This window comes from Thrips palmi, unplaced genomic scaffold (genome assembly GCF_012932325.1).
Source record: "Thrips palmi isolate BJ-2018 unplaced genomic scaffold, TpBJ-2018v1 HiC_scaffold_16, whole genome shotgun sequence".
Lineage (NCBI taxonomy): Eukaryota > Metazoa > Arthropoda > Insecta > Thysanoptera > Thripidae > Thrips > Thrips palmi.
This window is the reverse complement of record NW_023144625.1, coordinates 9926645-9950839: the sequence shown is the minus strand read 5'-3', so window position 1 is coordinate 9950839 and position 24195 is coordinate 9926645. Positions and strand designations below refer to the sequence as shown.

The window sequence follows — 24195 nt, the reverse complement described above, 5'->3', positions numbered from 1 at the left end:
CTTCACTTGCGCCCTCGCTTGGTCACACGCCATAAAGCACCTGCACCGCGCGCGGCCCGCAGCCATGTGCCTCCGTGAAGTGCCTTTCAGAGTCGCTGTGCTCGCGGCGTCGCCAGACGGGAGTGATATCCGATGGCCCGGCGTCGGTTCAATGTTCCACCTTGTTCAAGGTGCAAGGGTGCAAGACCCAGGGCTGGCACACTAGGGGCCCTGAGTCCTTTGATCCTGAACGCGGCCGTGTGTTCTTTGTTCCGCAGAGACGATGGCGCGCCGGCCCCAGGGCCGTGGAGTGCGCCCCCGCGTCCGCCCCCGCTAGCGGCCCCGGTCGGGGGCGGCGCTGGGGGTGGCTGCCGTGGAGAGACGCCCTGCTGGGGGCGGCACTGCTCTGCCTGCTGGCGGGGAGCGGGGCGTGGAGCGGGGTGGCGGGGCAGAGCGCGCAGGCCGCGACCACCTGCCCCACCGAGGACGAGATCTCACCGTGCCGGTGCAGTCTGAGGGGAGACGAAATTCAGATTTGGTAAGTGCGTGCGCCTGTTTCTGCCGTTACACTGCGACGCTCAGTGGGCCAGAAGGCAGATGGAGGCGGCCAAAACTCTAGACGCGTATTGAGCTCCAGCGTCGCTAAATGGGACTCGAACCGAACGTGTGACCCCACCAATGGATGGCTCTCCGAACGAGGAAACCATTGGTGGGGTCACGCGTTCGGTTCGAGTCCTGTTTGGTGACTCTGGAGCTCAAAACGCGTCTAGAGTGTTGTCCGCCTCCACCGGCCTTCTGGCCCACTGTGCGACGGAGGCGAATCGTCTGACCCGCGGCGCTGGCATCAGGTGCAGCCACAGCGAGCTGCCCTCCGTGCTGGCCGCGCTGCGCAACGTGGCGCGCCTGCTGCCGACGCGGCCGCTGGACGAGCTCATCCTGGAGAACAACGCGTGGACCTCGCTGGGCGGGGCGGCGCTGGCGGGGCCCACGGGGCTGCGCGTGTCCAGGCTCATGCTGCGCGACAACGGGCTGGAGACGGTGGCGGCCACCTGGCTGGCCGGCCTGGAGGACTCGCTGCTGGAGCTGTTCCTGGTGGAGCCGCTGCTGCGCGCCTTCCCGGACGACTCGCTGACGCCGTTCAAGCGGCTGGAGGCCGTCACGCTGCAGTGCGGCGAGATGCAGCGGCTGCCGCGCCTGGCGGGGCTGCCGCGACTCCGCTACGTGCTCGTGCAGTCCGCCATGCTGTGGGAGGTGCCGCCGGGGCACCTGGCCAACCTGCCCTACCTCGAGCAGCTGCACGTGGTGAGTTCGCCGCGCCTGGCCTCGCTGGACGCGGGCTCGGTGAGCGACCTGCCGCGCCTGTCGGCCGTCAACATCTCGGACAGCGGGCTGACGTGGATCCACCCGCGCGCCCTGCAGCGCCTGCCCGCGCTAGCCGAGGTCACGCTGCGCGGCAACAAGCTCTCCGACGCCGCCATGGTGGGCCGCGCGCTGCACGACCTGCCGTCGCTCGCCGCGCTCCGGCTGGACGACAACGCCCTCGAGATCCTGCCGTCCGCGTCCTTCGCCGACCTGCCCGCGCTGCGGGAGCTGTCGCTGGCCGGCAACAAGATCATCGAGCTGCAGCACGGCGCCTTCCAGAGGCTGCCCGCCCTGCGCAACCTGGACTTGAGCCGCAACCAGGTCCGCGTCATCCACCCGGAGGCCTTCCTTCACGTGAGTATACCGCCCTGAACGTCATACGCTATCAGCCCCGTTGAAAATAATCATATTCTAACCGAAACTCGAACATTTTAGCACTCGACGTCCAACCTGGACCAGCTATACCTGCAGGAAAACTCCCTGGACTCGGCCGACGCCGTCCGCGCCGTGCTGGAGTCCTTGCCACGGCTCCGCTTCCTGGACGTGTCCGACAACAACATCGTTGAGGTGAGCGGCAACCCACCTGGGCGCTGCCCGTCCACAAGTCCATAGCGACACCGACTCAGGCCTGAACTGTCTCCAGATCGGCATGGGCGCGCTGGGCCGCGGGCACGGGTCGCTGGAGAGGCTGCACCTGGACCGCAACCGCGTGCACCGCGTGTTCCGGGACTCGTTCAACAACATGCCGTCCCTGCGCGAGCTACGCCTGTCGCACAACATGCTCAGCAACAACCTGGACCAGCCGTACTGGAACCTGCCCGCCCTCAAGGTTTATATCTCTTCCACCCGGTGGTGGTTCTCCTCAAAGCCTCCCGCAGGGTACTCGAATGTGTCTCTCTTTGTCCCCAGGGGTTGGACTTGTCGTACAACCAGTTCCGGCGCTGCGACCCCCGGCTCCTCGCCAACCTGCCGTCGCTGCGCCGCCTGGACCTCAGCGGCAACAACATCGCGCACGTGGACCCCGGCTCCTTCCTCAACACGCCCGCCCTGGAGCACGTCAACCTGAGCTCCAACGCGCTGGCCATGCTGTCGCCCGCCACCTTCCGCATGCTGCTCAACCTGTTCGAGCTGGACGTGGGCCGCAACCGCCTGAGCCACATGGTGCCCGGCCTGCCGCCCGGCGTCGAGTACTTGCGCATGGCCATGAACCAGGTGACGGTGCTGCCGCCGCCCACGTCGCCCGACATGAACCTGCCCGCGCTGCGCCTCCTGGACCTGTCCAACAACGGCCTGAAGCGTGTGTCCGCCGAGGCGTTCCGCCAGATGCCGGGCCTGCAGCAGCTCATGCTGTCCGGCAACGCGCTGCAGACCCTCGAGACAGGTGAGTACCGCGCCCGTGACGCGAGAAAAAAGAAGGTGGAGATGCTGGGATTTGAACCCAGGACTTTCAGCATGCGAAGCAGACACTCTACCACTGAGTTACATCCCCGGTGCAGGGTCGTTGTCCGGGCTGAACCGGCTGGAGCGGCTGGAGCTGCGCGGCAACCGGCTGACGTCGCTGCTGCCACGCAGCCTCCAGGACCAGCGGCTGCTGCGCGAACTAGACCTGCGCGGCAACCGCCTCGAGGTGCTGCCGGCCGACGTGCTGCAGGAGGCGTCCAGCCTGCAGACCCTGGACCTGTCCAGGAACCAGCTGGCCAGCATCGAGCCCGACGCCATGCGCGGCAACAGGTGAGCACCGTCTTCATAAAGGCTGTGACAACGCGGCCGCGTCAACTAACGCGGCCTGAAGCCAACTAACGCGACCCCGGCGTGGCGAAGCGCATTTTTCGCGCCGAGTTTGGCCTGGGCGCGGAGTTCCTATCCTTTACGCGCCAATCACTGATTGAGACAGGCCGAGCTGGGCCCGGCGAGGCGCATCGAAGTGCCGCAGCGCCGCCAGGCGTGGTGAACCAGGATTAGGGCGAGGGGCGTTGCGGCGTGGCAGCCAGGCTGGCAGCCAAGCCCCAAAGTGGATAAAGAGATTTCACGGCCCGGCGATTTGACCTGGCCGTTGCCGCACGTCCCCGTCGAGGCCCCGGCCGCCGCCGGCCGCTGTCCGACTGACACACATGGCCCCGCCGTCCGTCTAACCTAACCTAACCTAACCTAACGTGACCTAACCTAACCTAACAATTGTTGCAGGAACCTGGAGGTGTTCCGCGCCTCGCACAACGCCCTGCCCAACATCCCGTCGGCGCTGCTGCAGCTGTCCTCGCTGCGCGTGCTGGACCTGTCCCACAACCGCGTGCGCGAGCTGGCCCCCGGCGCGCTCGCCGCCCTGGCCGGCCTGCAGGAGCTGCGCCTCGCCAAGAACAAGCTGCGGGAGCTGCGCGCCGGCGCCGTGGAGCGGCTGCCGCGGCTGCAAGTGCTGGACCTGGACAGCAACGAGCTGCACAACCTGCAGCCGCGCGCGGTGAGTTCCCTACAGTGCAGTGATCAAGAGCGCCGCGCGGCGCGGACCGGGACTGGGCGACGGCCGGGGACCCGCGCGGCGCGGTGCCGCGGCGCGCAGCGCGCACCCATTCAAATGGGGGCCCCCTTCCCGCCGACGGCCTCCTCGGCGATACTCCGCGCGCGGTGCTGCTGCTGCTGCCTGGCGGCCAACCAGGAGAACCACGTCGCCATACTTCTCACGGTCGACCTCGGTCGCTCTTGCATATACTAGACCACAGAATACGTTTATTTGGTGTCATCGGTTGGCGTAATTACTTACCGTAATTACCTAATCGAAATGATGAGTGGACTGATATGATCCTCGGATTAAATGTCCGCGGCAGGGTCTCAACAGCCCTGGCCGTAGTCTGATCAGACCGATGACCCCCAGCAACCTATGTTAATTCTATCGTAATCAGCCTCAAGGGAGGGAGCAGGGTTCAGCCAGTGACGTTGTGGATACTGTTGGACACGTTCTTTGATTGGATTCGCTACTTTGACAGTGTATGCGCCCTTCCTGCTTGCAGATCCACTCGCTGCCGGCCCTGCAGCAGCTCAACCTGGCGCGCAACCGGCTGCAGACGCTGTCCGAGGGCGCGCTGAGCGACGTGGCCAACCTGATGCAGTGCGACCTGCAGGAGAACCAGCTGTCCCAAGTGTCGGCCGGCGCCCTGGCCGGCGCGCCGCACCTGCTGCACCTCAACATGTCCTACAACCAGATCGCCGCCCTGGAGAACGCCGGCCTGCAGCGACTCCGGTCCCTGGAGGTGCTGGACCTGTCGCACAACCGGGTGTCCCGGGTGGCGGCCGACACGCTCGACGCCATGGAGTGGCTCGTCGAGCTCAAGGTAAAGAAATAGGAAAAACGACAGAATATGTCGGGTCACAACCCGGACTTTCCAAAGCAAATTTCACATGACGGTTCTGACCCACAGATGGACAACAACCGCATCTGCAACATCCAGGGCGTGCCCTTCAACAACATGCCCCGGCTGCGCGTACTCAGCCTCAACAACAACAAGATGACGTCTCTTCCGGAGACCACGTTCCAGCGGCTGAAAAACAGCGTGGCTCAGCTGCAGCTCAACGGTAAACTAACCGCGTTATTTGTAAAAGATTACCTCTAACTGTATTTTTACAAAATTTGGTTTAAAAATTAAATATTTTGAATATTTTTTTAGGCAACCCGCTGTCCTGCTCGTGCGACCTGCTGTGGCTGCACTCGTGGCTGCTGGAGTCCGAGGCCGAGGGGCAGGCCGGCCAGGCCGAGCTGCAGGCGCAGTCCGCGGACGGCCCCCGCTGCGCCGACGGCTCCCTGGTCAAGGAGATCCGCGTGTCCAGGGCCGAGTGCGACGCGGCCGCCAAGTCCGCCCCGATGGCGGCGCGCCACCAGGGCAACCCCGCCTGCGACGCGGAGATCATCGACTTGCCGCCCACCAACGGTACGCCTTGGCTGGCCTTGGCCACAGCTTCTTGAAAATCCTCAAGTAGAGAACGACTACGTAATGATATTATTTTGCTGACGGCTTTTGCAGCCATCGGGCCGTCGCAGATCGTGTCCACGGCGCTTGAGGTCCGCGGGTCGACGCCCACGCCGCAGCAGAACGTGGCGCCGTCGCCGGAGGAGTCGGAGTACTTCTACGACGACTACGTCGAGTACCAGGTGGACGAAAACGCGACCGCCATCAACAACGCCTCCTTGGTGGCCACGCCGGCCAACGTGCTGCAGCAGACGACGGCGTCGCTGCACCAGGCGACCGGCCCCACGACGACGCCCCCCGCCGCAGCGACGGCCAGCCACGCGGCGGCGCCGGGCACCAACCCGCACTACGTGACGGGGGGCACGCCCACGCTGTACGCCGGCACCAGGAGCAAGCTGCGGCCGCCGGGAGGGCTGGGCCCCGGCATGACCCCCGCCGACGACCCGAAGCGCATGCCGCCCGGGCCGCCCGGGGCCGCGGGGGCGCCGGGCTCTGGGGGGCTCACGTTCTTCGGCATCCCGCTCAAGATGCCCTCCCTGAACATCGGCGGCATCTTCGGCCACGCCAGGGACGCGGACGGCAAACCGGTGGCCAGCCGGAACGGCGAGCTCGAGGTAAGCACTCGAGCGTCTCACAGATGGGCTGAACGGCTCAGCATCTGTTTCACACTCGCGTTGCCTGTTCAGAACGCCACGGCGTCCGCCCGGGACGCGGGGGCCGCCACGGCGCCCACTGCCGGCCCCGCCTCGTCAGCCCCCGGCGCCCCCGTCTCCACCGCGTCGGTGGTGCGCGTGTCCCCGATGGCCGGCGGCTTCCGGCCCATGGTGCCCGGACCGGGAGGCTTCACCCCGTTGGGCGGCGCCGGCCCCACCAGCAGCCCGCAGCTCGACATCTTCAGGCAGCAGCTGGACATTGCTTCGGACAACCGGTAGGTGTTTCATCGCGTTCCTCGTCCGGACGCCGCGCAGTGGGCTCCAGAGTCGCTAAATGGGCCGCGAACCGAACGTGTGACCCCATCAATGGATTGCTCTCCGAACGTGAAGTCCATTGGTGCGGTCACACGATCGGTTCGAGTCCCATTTAGCGACTCTGGAGCTCAAAACGCGTCAAGAGCGCGGTCAAGAGTCTTGGCCGCCTCCACCGGTCTTCTGGCCCACTGTGCGCCGCGTGCCGAGCGAACCGCTCACGTTGACGCTGGCGCCCTTGCTGTGCAGGCACTTCCCCGGCGGCGTCCTGGTGACGTCCACCTCCGGCCCCGTCGTCGTCACCGAGAACTACAACTTCCGCGACGGCCACGAGGAGCGCATCAAGCAGCACCACAGCAGCGAGGAGAACGTCCGCGTCCGCACCACCTACCAGCGCCGGCCCAACGAAGGTGAGGCGAGGCTGTGGCTGACGAACTTTGGCTTGGCGCTCTGTTTGTCTCTCTTTTATTTTGAATTTTCTATCCCTCCAGGCGGCCCGCCCGGCTTCGTGACTGTGGTGTCCGTGCAGGACAACGACGCCATCCCCCGCGGCTCCGCGCCGCTGCGCGAGTACCCGCGAGACTCGTCGCGAGAGTCGCTGTCGTCGTCGCGCGAGACGTCGTCCAGGGAGACGGGCAGCAGCGGCAGCAGGGAGAGGCTGGCGCCGGCCTTCCCCACCAGGCCGCCCGGCTTCGGGCAGCAGCTGCAGCACGGCAAGGCGCACGGCACGGTGTCGCGGGTGGAGCCCACCACCACGACCGCGGCGCCCTCCACGGCCACGGCCGCCAACAACCAGTACACCGTCACGGCGGCGGCGTCCACCACGACGGACCCCGCCATCGAGGTACACCTCCACAGCGCCGCCCTCGCCCTCAAGAGGGGCCTGTCCAACCTCTTCTTCTGACTCCCACTGCTCTCCGTCACTCCGTCTCCTTCTGCAGGCCACTCTGTCTCCCTTCTCTGTGTATGTATCCGTATCCGCACTGCCTTGGCGAACTCGGACGGTCAAGGCCCTGCACCAAATTACACGCTCCAACTCTTTTCTGTTTCAGTTTCTTTCTTCCTCTTCCTCCTAAACGCAAAACTCGATGTTTTCCCTACTGTCTGTACGTTTCTCCACTCTGACAAATATCTCGGTTTGAAGTTACCCCGCGGGGGCAGGGCTAAGAAAGGGTTACGACAGCGGCGTGCCTTGCGACAGGTGGAGCAGGCCGTCATCTACAACCTGGGCGAGCTGGCGCACGTGAGCCAGGGGCGCACGCCGCCCAGCCCGGAGACGTCGCTGTCCGACATCACCGCGTCCACCGTCGCCACGACCTTCTCCACCTCCACGGAGGAAGAGACCTACGGTAGGTGCCGTGCGGGACTGCCGACGGTGCAACTGCACTGTGTGACCCGAACTTGAGAGGCTGGACCACTCCTGCGCCCTGTTAGTAACGGTACGGTTTGCCCCCACAGACTGGACCACGGCGTCCCCCCTCCTCGAGCGCCCCGGATCCGCCCTGTCCGCGCTGCTCGCCCCAGGGGGACAGCTGCCTGGGGTGCCGGAGACGCACTCTCACTCCCACTCGCGGTCCAGCGTGACGCGGGTGGCCATGGCGCCGGGCTCGGGCGCCGGGCTGGCTCCAGGTCCAGCCCCCGGGCCCGCCTCCGACGACCCCCAGTCGGGGGCCATCCCTCGCTCCGCCAAGGGGCCCCACTACTACTACGCCGAGGCACCAGGCCAAGTCAGTGGCACTCCGCAAAAGCAGGTGGGGCCAGGGTTCAGCGAGGTGAGGAGGTGCCCCCCTCTGCGCGTCTTTAGTATGAACTAACGTTTTTGTCTGTTTGGCAGATTTCTCGAGAAACCCATAACTGGTACTTCGAAAACTACAACCGCACCAACCTCCAGCCGTTTGTGGGGCCTGGAAGCGAGGCATACAGTCGCAGTCGAAGCTCCAACTCCAGCAGCTCGTTGACAGCTCTTCACATGGCCTCTTTTCTTCTGTGCAGCCTGGTCTCCACAGCAAGAATGTGGCTGTGACAAGTGGCAGTGGCGAGAGGATTTAGTAATCAACCCCTAACGGCCTCTGGTTAAAATCACGTGGGGGCAGTCACATAGGAGCAGTGGAAAGTGCTCTACAACTGAACTGAGCAGCAGCAGCTTAAATTTACTTTCCAACACCCTTCTTAGTACAAATGCCAAATTTGACCCAACTGACAAACCAACTTGATAAATTTTTGAAAGTTGGGATTGAGTGCTTGAAAAAAAAAAAAAAAGAAAGCCAAATTAAAAAATCCAAATTTTGTCAAAGCACTGGTTATAACAAGCACAAACAAAGCAGAGAAAGAAAGAGAATGAATAAAAACGATCTCTCAGTATCAAACTTGTAATCATATGCTTTTATTTGAATAAAACTGTATTACAACAGACTATGTGAGATTGAAACTAAACAAGCATTAAAGTTTAGATAAAAATATTAAGTTAAAAATAAACATTACATTCTCAACATATTATACAACATATACAAAGTGCAATTACTGCCATGGTAAAGACAATATACTAACTTTAAGACACTGGTTAATCACAAAACAATAAATCAAGAGATAAAATATCAAGACATACACATAACAATACTGTCCTCATAAAGCAACAATACTGCAATTACTTAAGGATGATTAAGCATGAATGAAACACTGTTAATGAAGTGTTAACCCATCACCCACCAATACATATCACTATAAATCACGAACTAAAATAGCAAGTAACTATTTCCAATCCACGTATTTTCAGCTTGAACAATTGATTAAAGCTAGAATACAATGGGAAGACGGCTCCTTGGAGTTGTAAGTCTAGCAGAGTTTCCAGGAGCCGGAGATTTGATACCAGGGCTCTTCAGGTTCAATCGTGTGCTGGTTCTTCGCACTGGAGTTGGGGTAGCTGAAACATTATTACGACGAGGGGGCTTCATTGGAGTGACTGCTAACGAAGCCGGAGTGACAGTAAGGTGAGTGGCAGTTGTGATGCGACCGGGGGTAAGTGTCATCTTTGTTGTAGATGACATACTAGATGGGTTGGAAACAGGAGTGTTCAGCTCCCTCAAATAACTTTTCGGCGCAACAGAGCTCCGACAGGCTTTCTCCGCACTCATAAGCTCTAGCTGATTCTGGAAAAACAAAAATAACATTCATTATAAAAATAAAACGAGCTAAATGGAGACACAAAAATAAACAACAATGAAACACAAATGTTAGTACTACAATGACATTTCAAAATTACAAGTTAACACAAAATTCTTAGGAGTTGTGAATTTAGCCATGAAATATACGAAATAGGACGCATGCAACTTTCCACAACAGACAGTTTCAAAGCTACAATACACACTGCTTCTGTTCTGAAAGTTCTGACCACAAAATTCAGCCACTACCAATCTCTTACTGATCACCCGACATGAGAGTTGTAACTAGAATGAGGATGGCATTTCCCACTGAGGGGGTAGCCATACCACCCGATGCATATCCATAAAAATGAACCTGAGCCAACACAGAAACACCTATCACACCTGTACTGACCAGTGAGAGAGCAGCCTGGCATAATACTGCTGTTAACAATAGGACCCGACTGAAATGGGAAAAGTGCACCATCTTTAATCTTAAACTTTGTACATTTCAATAACTAAATTCACTTTCTCCCAAGACATTTGCAGAAATAAAAAAGAAAAATTAACTTTTTTTTTGAACAGAGCCAAACAATATGATTACAATACATTAAATGCCAGGCATAATTGAAGTTGAGGAAAGGACACAAAAATAAAAGTTCATACAAACCTGAAATTCACTGTAAGGACCAATGCCAGAGGCTATGCTGAAATTGTCTGAGGGTAAGGTGGTCATAATATTTCTTCGGGTTTTGGAAGAGGAAGGCTCATTGGACTTTGTTGGACCCTGTTGACAAGAAAAGGTGGATTATTCAAGATTTTGACATTAAGAAAAAGGAAGAATGAGACATTGAGCCAAACAAAATGACATGAGGCCACACAACACACAGCATAAGGTAAAGCACAACTATCATAAATACAAATGCTCCATTTTATGGCAGACCGCAGTATTTACAAAAATAAAGGGTGACCAATGCAGAGCATGCACTCTCAAACAAAAATACAACATGCAGAATAAGAAAATCACACTAGGTGCAAAAAAAAAATTAAAGAGGACAACTGAGGTGCTTTGACAGTACAAAAATGTTTCTCTAGTAACTGACTGTAAGGTGTAAAATAAAGTCATGCACATGCAATAAAAACTGCTGAGCAATAATGAATGAAAGAATTTAATATGTTACATGAACTCTTGAGATAGAGTGCAGGTACAACATAGCACAAAGGAATTCATGCACACATCATAAACACTCAAATTAAATCACTTCATACTACATTGTGAATAAATGATACAACTATTATTTCAATTGTGCTATGCATTTGACTGTTAATAATGGTCATGGTCAAAGCATCTGAAAAGCTTGAGCTCAGCCGAGAAAATTAAGTCATTAATAAAGGCACTCGCTTGAAGAAATTAGGCCACCACACACTCGTTGGATCTCAAATTTTGCATGGGACAAACCTTCCCGTAGCGCCGAATTTTGGAAGTACTGAAGCGGGGCCCTGACTTGTTGCCAGAACGTTTCTTCTCACTGGATTTCCTTCCCCCTTTACTTTTTTTGCTTACATTAGACTGCGGTGAAATCTCAGCCTTCCGCTTTGATGTCAGAGTTCGCTGAGGAGCACTGTGAGGGGGAGCTAAGGTCAAGGTCTTATGACTGCTTCCAAGCATCTGAAAATAATTTCCATCATATCATGAGCTTTTCAAACAGTGTCATAAAAGATAAATGATAAGATGCGAAAAATATTACTAACACTTGGTGTGGCAGGACCCAGCCTTCCCCGTTTTACAGATGTTGGTGTTGTGGCCTTTGTTCCCAACTTGGACTCAATTTCCAGCATGTGGTTTCTGTTCACCTTCTGGAGAGAGAGAGAGAAAAAAAGAAAGACATATTTGGAGCAGGTCACAGACAATAAACCCAACAACAAGAAACTGAGGATTAAAATCATTACCTTCTGGTACTTTTGTAACTCCTTTAACCCATGTCTTTCTTCATTTTGTTGGTCAATCAGCTCCAAAAGATTTTCTCCATTTATTAAGAAAGGAGTGTAGTTGGCTTGCTCATAAGCAACTAACCGTTCTCTAAGTTCTTGCTCAATCTTGGGTAGAGTCTACATAACAAAAATATGATAAAGTGACATTAAATAAAATTCAAGAGGTCTATCAAATGTCACATGCACCTTTGGATGTACATACCTTGGCAAGGGTCTTTCTTTCCTTTTCTTCACGAAGAAGTTGACCACCCCTGTTGTTGTAGCGGTTGGGATCATTCGCTCTCTTTTCAAGTTCATGCATCTGTTCCCACAGTTCAGCTCTTTGATCAGCTAGTTGGAATATATCCCTATCAAACAATGAAAAAAATATCAGGTTGAAGTCCAAATTGAATGTAACACACAATGCAGTAGCAGTTACATGCAAACATTCAAATACCTGTTATTTTCATAGAAATTTTTAAGTTTCTTTACTTCAAGTTCATGCAGCTCAAGGACGTCTTCATTGAAGTCAGTAAAATAAAAAGCTCTAAATTCACTCCTTTGACTTTTGGAAAAGTGACACCTATCCCACCAACTGCTTATCTCCCGTCTCAGTTGAAGAACAAAGTTTTCAATGTTTTCCCTTTTGATGGCTTCACACCTTTTCAATTCTTCTTTAAACTAGAATGATCAACATAATATTGTATCAATTAAAATGTATCATCAGTAATAAGCAGAGTGGTGGGTTTGTCTTATAGTACATACCGCTGTAATAGTGGGAACAGAGTAGCCACGGTGTGCATGCAAAAAGTCTTCCCTGTGATGTGAAGAGATTTGGAGCCGCTCCCACAAATTGCTTAGGCGTTCACGAAGTTCAGTGGCATCATGCTTAGCATCAGATAATTTCTGTTCCATGTTTTGGTGTAATTTCTGGAAGGAAAGACAACATTAACAAAAAATAAAACAAAGTCTTTGATGAGCAAAAAACAAACACAAAATACTGACCTTGAGTGCTGCCATGTTTTCCGGACTAAAAACAAAGGCATTAGGAGGTGTTGACAATACCATTTTATCAAATGGAAAAGTAGCAGTCATCTCAAGATCATGGAAGATTTGCTGTATAGCTGACTGTGTCTCCTCAAAGGATGCTTGCAGTCGGTCCTAAAAATAAACACAAATATGATTAAAACAAAGCAGGAGGGAATAAAATCTATCAAACATTATGCTCAAATACACACCCTTTCTTGCTCATGTAATGTTACCCGGCACTTCAAAGCCTCAAGCTCCAACTCAGTGATTCCACCATTGTAGGGAGAGGAGTCATTTTTTCCCAGTCTGTACCGGACATCATCAAGCTGTCAAAGAAAAACACTAGTGAATTAACTGTCAAATCACAATGTCCATCCAGACAAAAACATTATTTGCTTACCCTCCTCTGCAATTCAACAAGCTGCTCGATGCGTTCTTCTTTCACCTTCTGCAAGTTTTCCCACCTCTCTCTCAGACACTTCTCCACTTGATACAGTGGTGCACTATCTAAGCCTTCATCTGGAGAGCATGATGTGTCACCAGACAGTTCCTGAAAGTTGCACAACGCTTTAGCTTCTGTTTACCTTATTATTACTATCCATTGGGAAAAAAACAAACTTAAAATACCTTTCTTAGCTTGCTTAGATCTTTCAAATGTTGTTCAATTCGCTGTATAATGATCAATTTGTTGCTCTCCTCTTCATCAACCATATCTTGGAAAAGACGCTATAGAAACATAAAGAAACAGTTAAAAACTTGACGGCTAAGGTGCAAATGATGTGCAGAAAGAGATAACAATGCAACACTCACCAACACATGAGTACGAACAGCAGAGAGCCTTGCAGTCTTCGCTTCACCATGAACTCCCATGTCGGACCAAATAGCTCCAAGCTCCTTCAAGGTTCGCGTTTGCGCCTCGACTATCTCCTGGGAGACAGCACACCTGGAATCGCGGACACATGTGTGGTGAACTGGTGAGTATGGTGAACTGAAAAGTGTCCCCTGCCGCCCTCACCATAACCATATCGAAACAGAACCAGGTAAACGCCCCCTATCCACCGGAATTTCGAGGAGCGAGCTAAGAGTTTCTTTACTAGAAAGCTGGGCATGAAGCGAGGCTTCCAAGGCCTCGTCATGCAATAACCGTAGGCGAAAAACAGACGGAAGGCATTCAAAACCAGAAAAGGCAAAATAGGCTTCCGACGAAACCGCTGCAAAGTGCGTATATCGTTCAAAGTTGTAAAAAGCGAAAGGTTGTACTCACATTTCAGGGTCCATCTCTTCACCGTTCTTCATGTTGATGCCAATTACATTAACTAAACATTAACGTTAATTGACAATTACACAGCGGCCACGATAACGGAAAACGGCGGGTGACGGGAGAAGAGCGCAAAACCGTTTACTTGTTGGCCTCGCCTTTCACTGCTCGCCGCTTTTGAATTTCAGTCAAGCCTCGCTCCCATTGGCTGACTTCGGCACGGTCTCTGATTGGTTGAAAAGTGGACCACAACTGACCGGAAAATTTAAATGGAATCAAATCATCAAATGCCGCCCAAATAAAATTTATTTCCCTTCTCAAACAATGTTAAATTTTATAAGGTGATTTTTAACATTCGATAAGTTACTTTAAAACATAAAAACAGGACAAATAAAGCAAAACAATGCTTTAGAAGTGGAAAACAGTTAGCGTTTGGCTAGAAGGCAGTTGTTGTTGTTTTGTGTTTTGTTTTGGAGATGAAAACGAAAACAGTGAAAACGATGAGAACTTCAAGTTGAATTTTGATTGTTGCTGATTTAATGTCTCAAGGTGGATTTGCGTAAATGCTGGCATCAGAGATTCCAGCATGGGAAGGTGATTAAATTTTGATTCAAATGACAGTTTTAAAAATCATTACTAAATGTAGATCATCTTGGTTGTGAGGTTAAGCCTGTGTTAGGATAAGGATGGCCCATGCATAGATTGTAGTTTACCAAATTATCTAATCAGTAGCAACAGTAAATAGTTTATGAAATATAATTTTATGACCTTTAGTGAAATGCAGAGAAAGTAGCAAGCCATGACATGCTTCTAAGCTGGCCATTTGGAGTGTTTCCAATCCATGATAATTTACAATGAATTTATTGTTCCACCAATAAAAACATGTTAAGAATGTTGTATTGTGTCCCAATTCATGTACATATATTAAGTGAACCTCCTCTTTTACAGCCACCGAACATGGAGGGCTCAAGCAAAGAAGATGAGAAGGAAAAAAATTCGCCAAAAATTAGCTAAGGAAAGGGATGAAATTTTGAAGAAAGGTAGCTGTCTACTGTCACTTAATTACTTTTATTACACTTTTATTACAGTTGTAATGTGATAGTGTTCCAATTAAAATCATGATGGACAACACTTGTTCTTTGCAACACATGTTACTTTTTGTTTAGAACAAGAACGAAAAGAAAATTCTCCAAAGTATCAGGCATGGCTTTCAGAGCAAAGAGCTCTAGAACTTTTTGCTGAAGAAGAAGAAGCCCGTCTGTCAGCTGAAAGAAATGCTGCTTGGCTGGCTGAAGAGGAACGAGCCGAAAAAGCTTGGAGAGATCGTCAAGAACGCCTTAAACTGGCTCGTGCTGAAAGAGCAAAGCAAGAGGTTACTTCCTATAGTTGGCCAATGTTTTGGATCATCTGTTTTGTTCTGCATTTCTGAAATATCTTAATTTAAATTTGCAGCTTCGTATAAAGGAAGAATGGGAAGAGGAGCAACGTAAACTTAAAGAAGCCAAGAAAGAACAGGAGCGTATAGCAGAAGAGAAACAACAGAAACAGGTAACTGATCCACTTAGTGGAGTTTTTCCATTGTTGTGTTTCTATGGAAATAACTAACAGCTGAACAATTGACTTCACAGGAGGAGCTGATGAGGCAAATAGAAAACTTTATTAATAAGGTATGTTGCCCTGTTCACCACCATGCATTTCTAATGATGATTCAAACATGAAGGCGTCCTTTCTCATGGTACAAATATGTGATGTTTTTCTAATTTTGCTGTTGTGGTGTAGGGTGGGGAAATGCCTCCTGAGGTAAATGTGGCTTCATCATCAAATCCTGATAGACCGCCTTGCCCATTTTTCACCAAGACTGGTGCCTGTAGATTTAGTGATAGGTGTTCACGGTATGTAGTAAGCAAATATTTTGTTCATTGCAATGCTGGATCTATTACTTCATATATGATTTTTTCCCCCTCTTTCACTAGAAATCATACAAGACCTGCTATCAGTAGAGTTTTACTTGTACCTGGTTTCTATGACCACATTGGACTACGTCAAATGAATCCTGATGAACTTGAAGCAGCTGATGATTGGCTAGAATATGAAGATTCTGAAACATATCACCACTTCCTGTAAGTTGCTAATTTCAAGTTCATTCTGGAGGCTGCTAATCTTTATCCTGACTAAAGCTTTTTTTGATTTCACAGTGATTTCTATGAAGACGTGCTTCCAGAATGGGAACGTGTTGGAAGAATTTCCCAGTTCAAAGTTTGTTGCAATTTTGAACCTCACCTCCGAGGCAATGTGTACATAGAGTATGAGAGTGCGCAAGATGCAGTTAAAGCTTTCAAAATGTTTCATGGACGCTTCTATGGAGGGAAGCAAATAAATGTTGAATTTGTAACGATTGATAGTTGGAAAGCTGCCATTTGTGGTGAGCTATATCATAAAACTACTGTTTTGTATTTTTGCTACCAGGCGCTTTTGGTGCTGATAAAACTTTTGACTTGTAGGTCAGTTTCACAAGAACTGTTGCCCCAAAGGACGGGCTTGCAATTTTTTACACGTTTTCCGCAACCCACGGAACGCCTTCTATGCTGCCGACCGCGACCAGCAGGACTGGCGGCGCAAGCAGCAGCGTGAACGTGACCGTGACCTGACACCCTCCTCCCGCAGCCGGCGGTCCCGCGACAGATCCTGGTCTGGAAGCCCTCCAAACTCCCACCGGTGAGTCTGGCCTTCAAACCACTTTACCTTGTTGGGAAGTTGCCTGACCAAGTGTAATTTTTATTTCTTCTGATTTTCGAATTGCAGACGGCGAGATTGGCGCTGGTCCCCATCTCCCTCCCCTCCACTGGAACACAGGTCTTCGACAGACTGTGCCAATAGTGTGCGGTCTCACCGAAGTGACCAGAAAGATCGCTCTTCAAGAAGGAGTAGTAGGCGAAGAGAGGATTACAGCAGAGATAGGAGTAGAGAACGATTGCGTGCGAAGGTACGCAAGGGTGAAGAAAAAGATTACAGCCACAAGGGGGAGCAAAAAAGAATTTCTAAAAGGGACACAGACTACAGAGAGAGAGACTGTTTGGAAAATGATGAGAGCCTGTCTCAGGATTCCTCGTCTGTTGGGGCAAAGGATAAATCTCATGACAAGGCATCCCAGAAGGAGAACATGAAAAATAGTGAAGTTCTTAATGACAAACTGAAAAAGGGAAGTAAATCTAGAAGAGAATCACATCGCAAAGAAAAAAGAAGAAAAAAGAGAAGCCGTGTTAGGTCAGGTTCTTCAAATTCCTCAGATTCCAGGGAATAAATATAAATGAAAGATGAAGTTGTTAACATTTTTGAGTAAAGAAATAAACTTGCATTTAATCATTTTTATTCATAAAAATATTTCATCATAAAAAAACTTTTAGAAAAGACACAGAGGCCATCAATAACAAATCAACAATAACATGTAAAAGGCCAGGGTTTTAAAAAAATGACTTGATTTTATAAAATACTGTTAAGCGTGATGTGGTTTGAGCAGACTCGCAGACTTGGATCTTAAAAATTACATCAAGCAGACTTTGCACTCTTGGTATTCTTACACGGACTCGAGGAGAAGTGCAATACCTTGGCCACCACCAATGCAGGCAGAACCGACACCGAACTTGGCTTTCCTCCTCCTACGAAACAAAAAATTTTAATAAAGGTATATTAAAAAACACATATATCAAAAGTAACAAGTAGACCTAGACGCTTGAATCTGAGGGGCTTACCTCAATTCGTGAGTAAGGTGAGCAGTGATACGCGCACCAGACGCAGCCAGAGGGTGACCCAAAGCAATGGCTCCACCATTCACATTCAGCTTGTTCATGTCCAACTTGAGCTCCTTGGCACAGGCCAAAGCTTGAGGTGCGAAAGCTTCATTGATCTGTAAGGGCAGGGCGAAATTTTTATCAATGTTCCTCAGTCGAGCAAAAAAATGGATTATGGAGAGGCATTCACACACTTACTTCTACAAGGTCCATATCATTCAAAGACTTTCCTGCTACTTTCAGGACATTCTGGATAGCAGGAACGGGTCCAATTCCCATGATGCTTGGCTCAACACCAACAGTTGAATATGCCACAAGGCGAGCTAAAGGAGTCAAACCATGCTTCTTCACGGCTTCCTCACTAGCCAGAATGATTGTGCCAGCACCATCACAGATTCCCTGAGGAGGAAACAACATGAGTTAAAATCTTTTGAATGTACATCCCCAAGAAAACTAAGTCCCTTGTCAGTACTCACAGAGGCATTTCCAGCAGTGACAGTACCATCCTTCTTGAACAGAGTGTTTAGCTTATTTAAACCCTCAATAGTTGTCTGAGGGCGGGGATGCTCATCAACAGTGACTTGGACATCCTGCTTCTTTACTTTGATAGTTACCGGAGCAAGTTCTTCATTGAAACGGCCTTCATCATTAGCTGTGAATGAACAACAATATTAGTGAGTGAATTTGAGAAACCTCACTCCTACTCTCTTACTAGTGTAGAGGCTTGTGACATGTGGTGAGGTGTCCGGGATTCATGGAAAGTTTCTACGCACCTTTCTTCCACAGCTGCTGGGAACGAAGAGCAAACTCGTCGACTTCTTGTCTGCTGATCTTGTACTTCTCCGCCAGGTTTTCTGCTGTGATTGCCATGGGCATCTTGCAATAAGTGTCGGTAAGTCCAACCCAGAGGGTGTCCTCCAATTGCAGAGGAGCCCCTAGGCCTACACCAAATCTGATGTTCCTTACAGCATGAGGAGCCTGGCTCATGTTGTCAACGCCTCCAGTCACAACAATAGAGGAATCACCAACAAGAATACTCTGAAATAACATGAAATGTACAGGAAATTTTCAGAAGGCCATTGTGACGTAAATTACAGTTGCTGTGCTTCAGCCGGACAAATGGCAATTACCTGGGCTCCATTGACTACAGACTGGAATCCAGTACCACATAGCCTGTTCACGGCGAGAGCAGGTCTGTCCATTGGAATACCACTTCGCAGTGCCACATGGCGTGCCATGAAAATTGAATCAGGAGAAGTTATCTGAAATGTGTTTTAAAAATCATTTAGTTGACACAATGGAAGTAAAATTAGCACCGTTTTCGTAAGGTGGAAGAATGGAACTCACAGCCAACACATTTCCGAAGACTACAGAGTCCACAAGCTCTGGTTTGATGCCTCCAGCAGCCAAAGCAGCTTGGGTAGCGGTCAGCTGAAGATCCGCTGCACTCTTCTGCACAAACTTGCCGCCATATGTACCAAATGGTGTGCGCTTGGCAGCAACGATGAATATTCCTACAAATTCAACTTGGTTAGCGCTACACTAGATTCATGCAAGTTACGACAAGGACAAGATGAGAGAATAGACAAATCTGAAAATGATCATGAGGTTTGCCCAGGCGAATACCAGGCTCGAAGTCATACCGCGACAGCAAAGCTTTGCAACCATAGTCAATTTGATTTCATTAACATTACCCTTTGTGATGGCTGACATGATGTTGAACTTGTTTGCTCAAAGCGCAAGTCACGAGGTGCGGTCTCAAAGAGCACTGGGTTGTGGGTGGACCTTCGAGCGGCTCGCCAGACAGACAACCAGCGCGATGAAAGGTGGATATGATGGGAATGAGGGAAAACAAACTGAGCCTGGTCAAAGTTCAGCCGGCGGCTCCACAAGTGCGCACAGTGGAGAGGGAGGAGAGGGGGAAGGGGGCGGGTAATGGGAGGGAGGGGAGAGGTGCGAGAGTGGGGGAGGGGAGGCTCAGGGAAAGGGGGGTGCGGGGGCGGGGAGCGCGCGTACTTTGAAGTTCAGTGAGTCGAGCGCGAGACAAACGTCATCATCCGGCTAATTGGAACCGTCTTATCGAGTGTCGCCGATAAAACGAAAAGGAACGAATTTGAAAAATTGGTGCGAACCGTGCTGAGAATGGAAAACTCTGACTTTTGGCCGCCGTACTTCCCCCAGTGTTGTTGCATAGGTCGAGGGAGACTGGCCAGTGGTCCGCAAAGAGTTGCCCGAGGCGACGTTTGCTTATCGTAATGGAAAGTAACGTCAGCGGCCAGAGCTTTATAAAATTACAAGACAACTTGTAATGGTGAGATGTTTCCAAGACTGAGAAAACAATGGGTAGTGTGTGGTGGCAAGTTTTATTGAAAGTTCATGGTACTGTACATGATTTCTATTTCATTTTTGTCTTTCAATTTTTAAATATGTGCAGGCGCTAGAGATTGATGAAGCTTGGTGACTGCGGTTTGAATTATCTGCTGGAATGTTTCATCTTCTTCACAGGATACTTCCTGTAAAATAGAAATGGAAGTGAAAGGGGTGTTGAGCAGGACATACTTCAATGAAGTTTTGTAATTTAATTATTATAGATACTATTCTTGATGAAAACTTACCAAATTTAATAGATCAATGTTGGCCTTCTTTCCATCCACACTGACATAGAGCTTTTCTCCTTTGAAAATTTTGGGAACGGAATCTTCACCAAACATATCCTGCAGCATCTCAATGAGACATTCTTTGAAGTGCATGCGATCCAACTTTGTGGCTGCAGGATGAATTTTCTGAGACGAATCCAAATTTTCAGCCTGGAGTATTGCAGTTAGGACAGAGTCAGCATACATATCATTTACTGGAGTAGCAGACCACTGTGAAGAATATAAAAAATTAATACAGAAAACTTAATGGAAGTCTTGAGCCTCTTTCATTTTTAAACTGTAATGGGATATTACCTCCATTGTAACAATTTTGTTTTCTATATTGATATCAATACTGTTAAAGACACGAATCTTGTGTTCGTCGATTGGTTCAACAGTTCCTGATATTTGTGCCAGCAGATGTTTTAGTAGAGGAACAGACCCTGAGTAGTGAATAGACTGTCTCTGGGTGACTGAACTCATTCTCATATCTGTGTACTTTGGCACATCAGCAGGTGATAACATGTGGTAATTAAAATTGCGTTTGACTAAAACTCCTGAGAGCTTATTGCCAGGCTTTGGTTTCTCAACAGCTAGAGAGCCCATGACCTGAAATTTTTTAAAGAAAATTCCAATTAGATATGACAAGGTACAGAGAATTTTAAGCTGGACAAATAATGTCCAAAATGATTTACCTTGGCTGTTTTTTCTCCTCTGAAATACAACTCAACAGCTACAGTATTTCTCGGGTTGTGGATTTCCATTTTTGTTGTTGGATCATCCTCATACTCTCTTTGCAGAGCAGCTTTCAGACGGCTCATTTCATTTTGTTCACCATGAACTAAGACTACATGAGGTGGCTTGAGTGCTCGGATAAATTCACTTGTCTGTTGATAGTCAGTATGAGCTGAGAATGAAATGTAATCCACTGACATTTTCAAAGGTAGCTTTTGACCTGTCATTGTGACAATTTCCTCAGGTTCTGACAAAATAGTTTTAGCTAGTGTTCCCTCAACACAATAACCTGCTATGATGACACCATTTTTGGTGTCTGTGCACCATGACTCAAAGAGTTCACGAGACAATCCACTTTGCATCATACCAGGCGAGGCCATAACCACACAGGGACCAATATCCTCAAAATGATCAATACCCTAAGAAATAGATAAAAAATAGTTACACGAAAATGGATGGATTGTTATTGGATCAAACTTTATTGCTTTAAAAAATACTGCAATCTCAAAAAAATTCCACTTACCTTTAAATTAGATATATGTTGAAATACAAATGGATTACTAATAGCTATTTGTCTACGGATTTTGTCATTCATGGCATTGATGTATGTCTGATATACTGCCATACATTTCTTGGCCAAAGAAGATGCATAATAAATAGGTATATCATGAAGTTCTGGATGTAGGCTCCAGTACTCATCTGCATTGAACATCAAAATCAAATCAAATTTGGAGCACTCAGGAGACAAAGATACACTTTTGAAATCAAGAAATACCTAAGATTAGTAATAACTCTTGTGCTCTCCCAAGAGCAAACACTGGTATGAGACATCGACCACCTCTGTTGACAATATCATGTACAAGAGATGTGAACCTTCCTTCACGGTCTTCTCGCTTCTCATGGATGTGTGTTCCATAAGTTGATTCCTGGGATTAAAAGTAATAAATGTAAGCAAGCACACGATTTTGTCTCAATTTTTTTCTAAACTCTAAAAAAATAACTCCAGGACTTACTGTGATAAGAACATCAGGATGGACATTTGGAATTTCAGCTGCCATCAAATGTCTGTCTTCTTGACGTGAAAAATCACCAGTGTACAAAATCTGGAGGATAGCAAGCAAATCAGAGTGTCAAAAGCTAGAGATATACATTTAAGAAGACATACCAACAGTGCTTACTTTGACACCAGCGATTTCAATCATGAACATAGCAGCACCTAAGACATGACCAGCATTATAGGCCCAGAACTTGATACCAAGAACATCCTTTTCTTCATGGAAGTTAAGGACCTCAATTTTGTCCATGCTTGCTTCTAAATCAGCCTCAGTGTACAACATCTGCTCAGTAGCAATATTGCTGAAAAATTATAGACAAATATTCTTTTAATTATATTGTGGGGATAAAATAAGTTGACATAGTTAAAATATATGTTGCCCAATAATGCTAAACATTACCTGACTTTAATGTAATCAGAAAGCAGCCAGCGATAGATGGCCTTGGTAGCATGTGTCATGAAACATCGACCTTTGAAACTTGTTTTCTGGAGAAACCAAGGCAAGGCACCACAATGATCCAAGTGGAAGCTGAGTGGGATAGATTGTAAACCATAAGATACATAAAGCTTTCAAAATGAGAAAATCTCAAAATAATATACTTAAATGCATGCAAAGCTAAATAAAACTAGAAAATTTTCCCCAAAGAATACAAAGAGGCTTACTGAGAGATTAAAAGAAGATCAATTTCATCTGCTTCAATCAAGTCGACAAATGGTAGGGCATCAATTCCAGATAAACCTGGGTGTATTCCGCAATCGAGCTGCAAATGCAAATGAATGGTAAACAAACATAACCAGATTCGTAAAAGCAGTGACATTGAGAACTCACCATTATTTTCTTTCCTTTGAATTCTATCATTATGCATGATCGTCCGACTTCCTGACCGGCTCCTCTGAAAGAAGGGCAAAAGGGTTAAAAGGGAAACTAAAATTTACTGACATTGCAGCACAGTGGCACATAACCTCTTGCAATATATTAAAATATTCGGGACACAGGAGTAATGACACCGGAACAGATTCGAAGGAGATGGAATAGGACGCTTTTAAATACAGAGAAAACAAAGAAAAATGTAATTACAGTGGTCGGACTTGAAGAAGATCACTTTCTTCTGCCGGCACTTGGGAATCCGGTTTCCTTTTGGATGACATTTTGGTTCTCTACTCGGCCGCTCCAGGGAGTCAATGATGTAAACTAGAGAAAATCCTTTTTGCTGAAGTGCATGGCCTCATGAAACAGTTTCTTTACAAACGGGTGAAGCATAAACGATACAAAACTATGTGTTATTCAACCCTGTTTGTTGTCGAAAAGAAACAGAGGATCAACCCTTAACCCTTTCCCCCCTCCACTCCCTCCACCACCATACCTTCACTTGCAGTTAGTGCTATGAGAAACTTCCACTGCGTCTCAACGTCTTTCAGGTCTTTACGCACAGGGGCTGCAAATTGTGTTACACGTGAGTTCTGAGGCTACCCGAGCATAAAAGAGACATATGAGTAGCTAGCCGAGTCTCAGAAAAAAATTCTGAGCCAACCTGAGCCTGCTGCGAGCTGCAATACAGCCGTCTGTCCGTGCTTCTGCCCGGCCCACTTTGGTCCGCCTGCGAGGTAGGCATCACTTCGCGCAGCTCCATGCGGAGGGAAGTAGTCTAGCCGGGCGCTCCATTGTGATTCAGAAAAGACGTTTCTTCGCTCTGCCAGGCTCTGCCTCTGTCCCATACATGGGGCTCACCATCATGAGGTTGCAGGGTGCGAGAGAGACAGAGTGTCACACCGCTCTTCTGAAACGCTCGGCTGCGCTGGTGTCAGTCATTCCCCACTACACCAGGTGACACATGTTGTGAAACAAAAATCTGGGAGAAGAATTGAAAGTTGAAAAAATTGTGGCCGATAGGTCGGGCACTCAGTCCCGCGGCCTGCCGCGGCAGACGCGAGAAAAATCGAGAAAACTGCAAAATCTCCCTCATTTTGAAGGGCAGAGAGAGATGGAGATAGAGAGATAGCTGGTGCGCCATTATTTCACGGCAATGATAAAGTTTCCCACGACGCGCCCGCAAAACGCGGTGCGTGTCGAAGCGGGGCGGATCGGAGGGAGGCTGCAGACTGATTCCGAGAGTCGCCGTCGTCGTTCCGTCTCTCTCGCACTCATGGGACGTTCCCTACGTGTGCGAGAGAGACAGAGCGACGAAAACGGACCCTCGGAATCGGTCCGCTGAACCTTTATCGACTCACCCGCACGCACTTGCCGCGACCCCGCGGGCCTCGTGAGCCTTCCGCGGGTCACGTGCGGGTCGTCTCTCCCTCTCTCTCTCTCTCTCTCTCTCTCTC

At 49.5% G+C, this 24195-nt stretch overlaps 5 protein-coding genes and 1 non-coding gene across 10 annotated transcripts; 2 read left to right on the top strand and 4 right to left on the bottom strand.

Annotated features, from left to right (window-relative positions):
* Window positions 1–434: 434 nt before the first annotated feature.
* LOC117642990 (protein artichoke) lies at window positions 435–8675 on the top strand (the record flags this gene model as incomplete). The annotated part of the gene is made up of 16 exons (XM_034381627.1): window positions 435–517; window positions 828–1695; window positions 1777–1908; window positions 1985–2170; window positions 2251–2722; window positions 2838–3072; window positions 3526–3796; window positions 4344–4664; window positions 4752–4905; window positions 4998–5258; window positions 5352–5589; window positions 5686–5911; window positions 6972–7106; window positions 7464–7611; window positions 7721–8013; window positions 8097–8675. Coding segments are annotated over 16 exons (4212 nt in total), but the record flags the coding sequence as incomplete, so codon positions are not given.
* Trnaa-cgc lies at window positions 2759–2830 on the bottom strand. Its single transcript has one exon. It is a non-coding gene; the product is annotated as a tRNA-Ala (tRNA).
* LOC117642174 (protein regulator of cytokinesis 1-like) lies at window positions 8624–13852 on the bottom strand. Of its 5 annotated transcripts, none has more exons than XM_034380095.1 (15): window positions 13664–13852; window positions 13210–13342; window positions 13027–13125; window positions 12800–12949; window positions 12609–12725; window positions 12376–12531; window positions 12136–12300; window positions 11828–12051; window positions 11594–11738; window positions 11350–11508; window positions 11152–11256; window positions 10859–11068; window positions 10070–10186; window positions 9815–9863; window positions 9168–9408 (listed from the first exon to the last, which is right to left on the bottom strand). In XM_034380095.1, exons 1-15 carry the CDS (start codon window positions 13693–13695, stop codon window positions 9308–9310), a joined length of 1962 nt encoding a protein of 653 aa, XP_034235986.1. In that variant the 5' UTR covers window positions 13696–13852; the 3' UTR covers window positions 9168–9307. The 5 variants fall into 5 exon arrangements, with proteins under 5 accessions (XP_034235984.1, XP_034235985.1, XP_034235986.1 ...); XM_034380097.1 differs by having other exon boundaries at window positions 10964–11068; XM_034380096.1 differs by having other exon boundaries at window positions 9266–9408; window positions 9805–9863.
* Window positions 13853–14114: 262 nt separating this feature from the next.
* Window positions 14115–17022, top strand: LOC117642175 (U2 small nuclear ribonucleoprotein auxiliary factor 35 kDa subunit-related protein 2-like). Its single transcript, XM_034380098.1, has 10 exons — window positions 14115–14251; window positions 14606–14697; window positions 14824–15029; window positions 15110–15205; window positions 15286–15324; window positions 15437–15549; window positions 15631–15777; window positions 15853–16079; window positions 16159–16372; window positions 16460–17022. Exons 1-10 carry the CDS (start codon window positions 14244–14246, stop codon window positions 16956–16958), a joined length of 1641 nt encoding a protein of 546 aa, XP_034235989.1. The 5' UTR covers window positions 14115–14243; the 3' UTR covers window positions 16959–17022.
* LOC117642176 (3-ketoacyl-CoA thiolase, mitochondrial) lies at window positions 17008–19348 on the bottom strand. The gene is made up of 8 exons (XM_034380100.1): window positions 19140–19348; window positions 18793–18959; window positions 18576–18707; window positions 18219–18483; window positions 17922–18097; window positions 17644–17844; window positions 17407–17561; window positions 17008–17313 (listed from the first exon to the last, which is right to left on the bottom strand). The coding sequence occupies exons 1-8, from the start codon at window positions 19156–19158 to the stop codon at window positions 17232–17234; spliced, it is 1197 nt and encodes a 398-aa protein (XP_034235991.1). The 5' UTR covers window positions 19159–19348; the 3' UTR covers window positions 17008–17231.
* Window positions 19349–19789: 441 nt separating this feature from the next.
* Window positions 19790–23221, bottom strand: LOC117642668 (cleavage and polyadenylation specificity factor 73). The gene is made up of 12 exons (XM_034381083.1): window positions 22949–23221; window positions 22700–22763; window positions 22534–22631; window positions 22271–22399; window positions 21995–22172; window positions 21830–21919; window positions 21592–21742; window positions 21340–21515; window positions 20777–21235; window positions 20397–20690; window positions 20061–20312; window positions 19790–19958 (listed from the first exon to the last, which is right to left on the bottom strand). The coding sequence occupies exons 1-12, from the start codon at window positions 23017–23019 to the stop codon at window positions 19866–19868; spliced, it is 2055 nt and encodes a 684-aa protein (XP_034236974.1). The 5' UTR covers window positions 23020–23221; the 3' UTR covers window positions 19790–19865.
* Window positions 23222–24195: the final 974 nt, after the last annotated feature.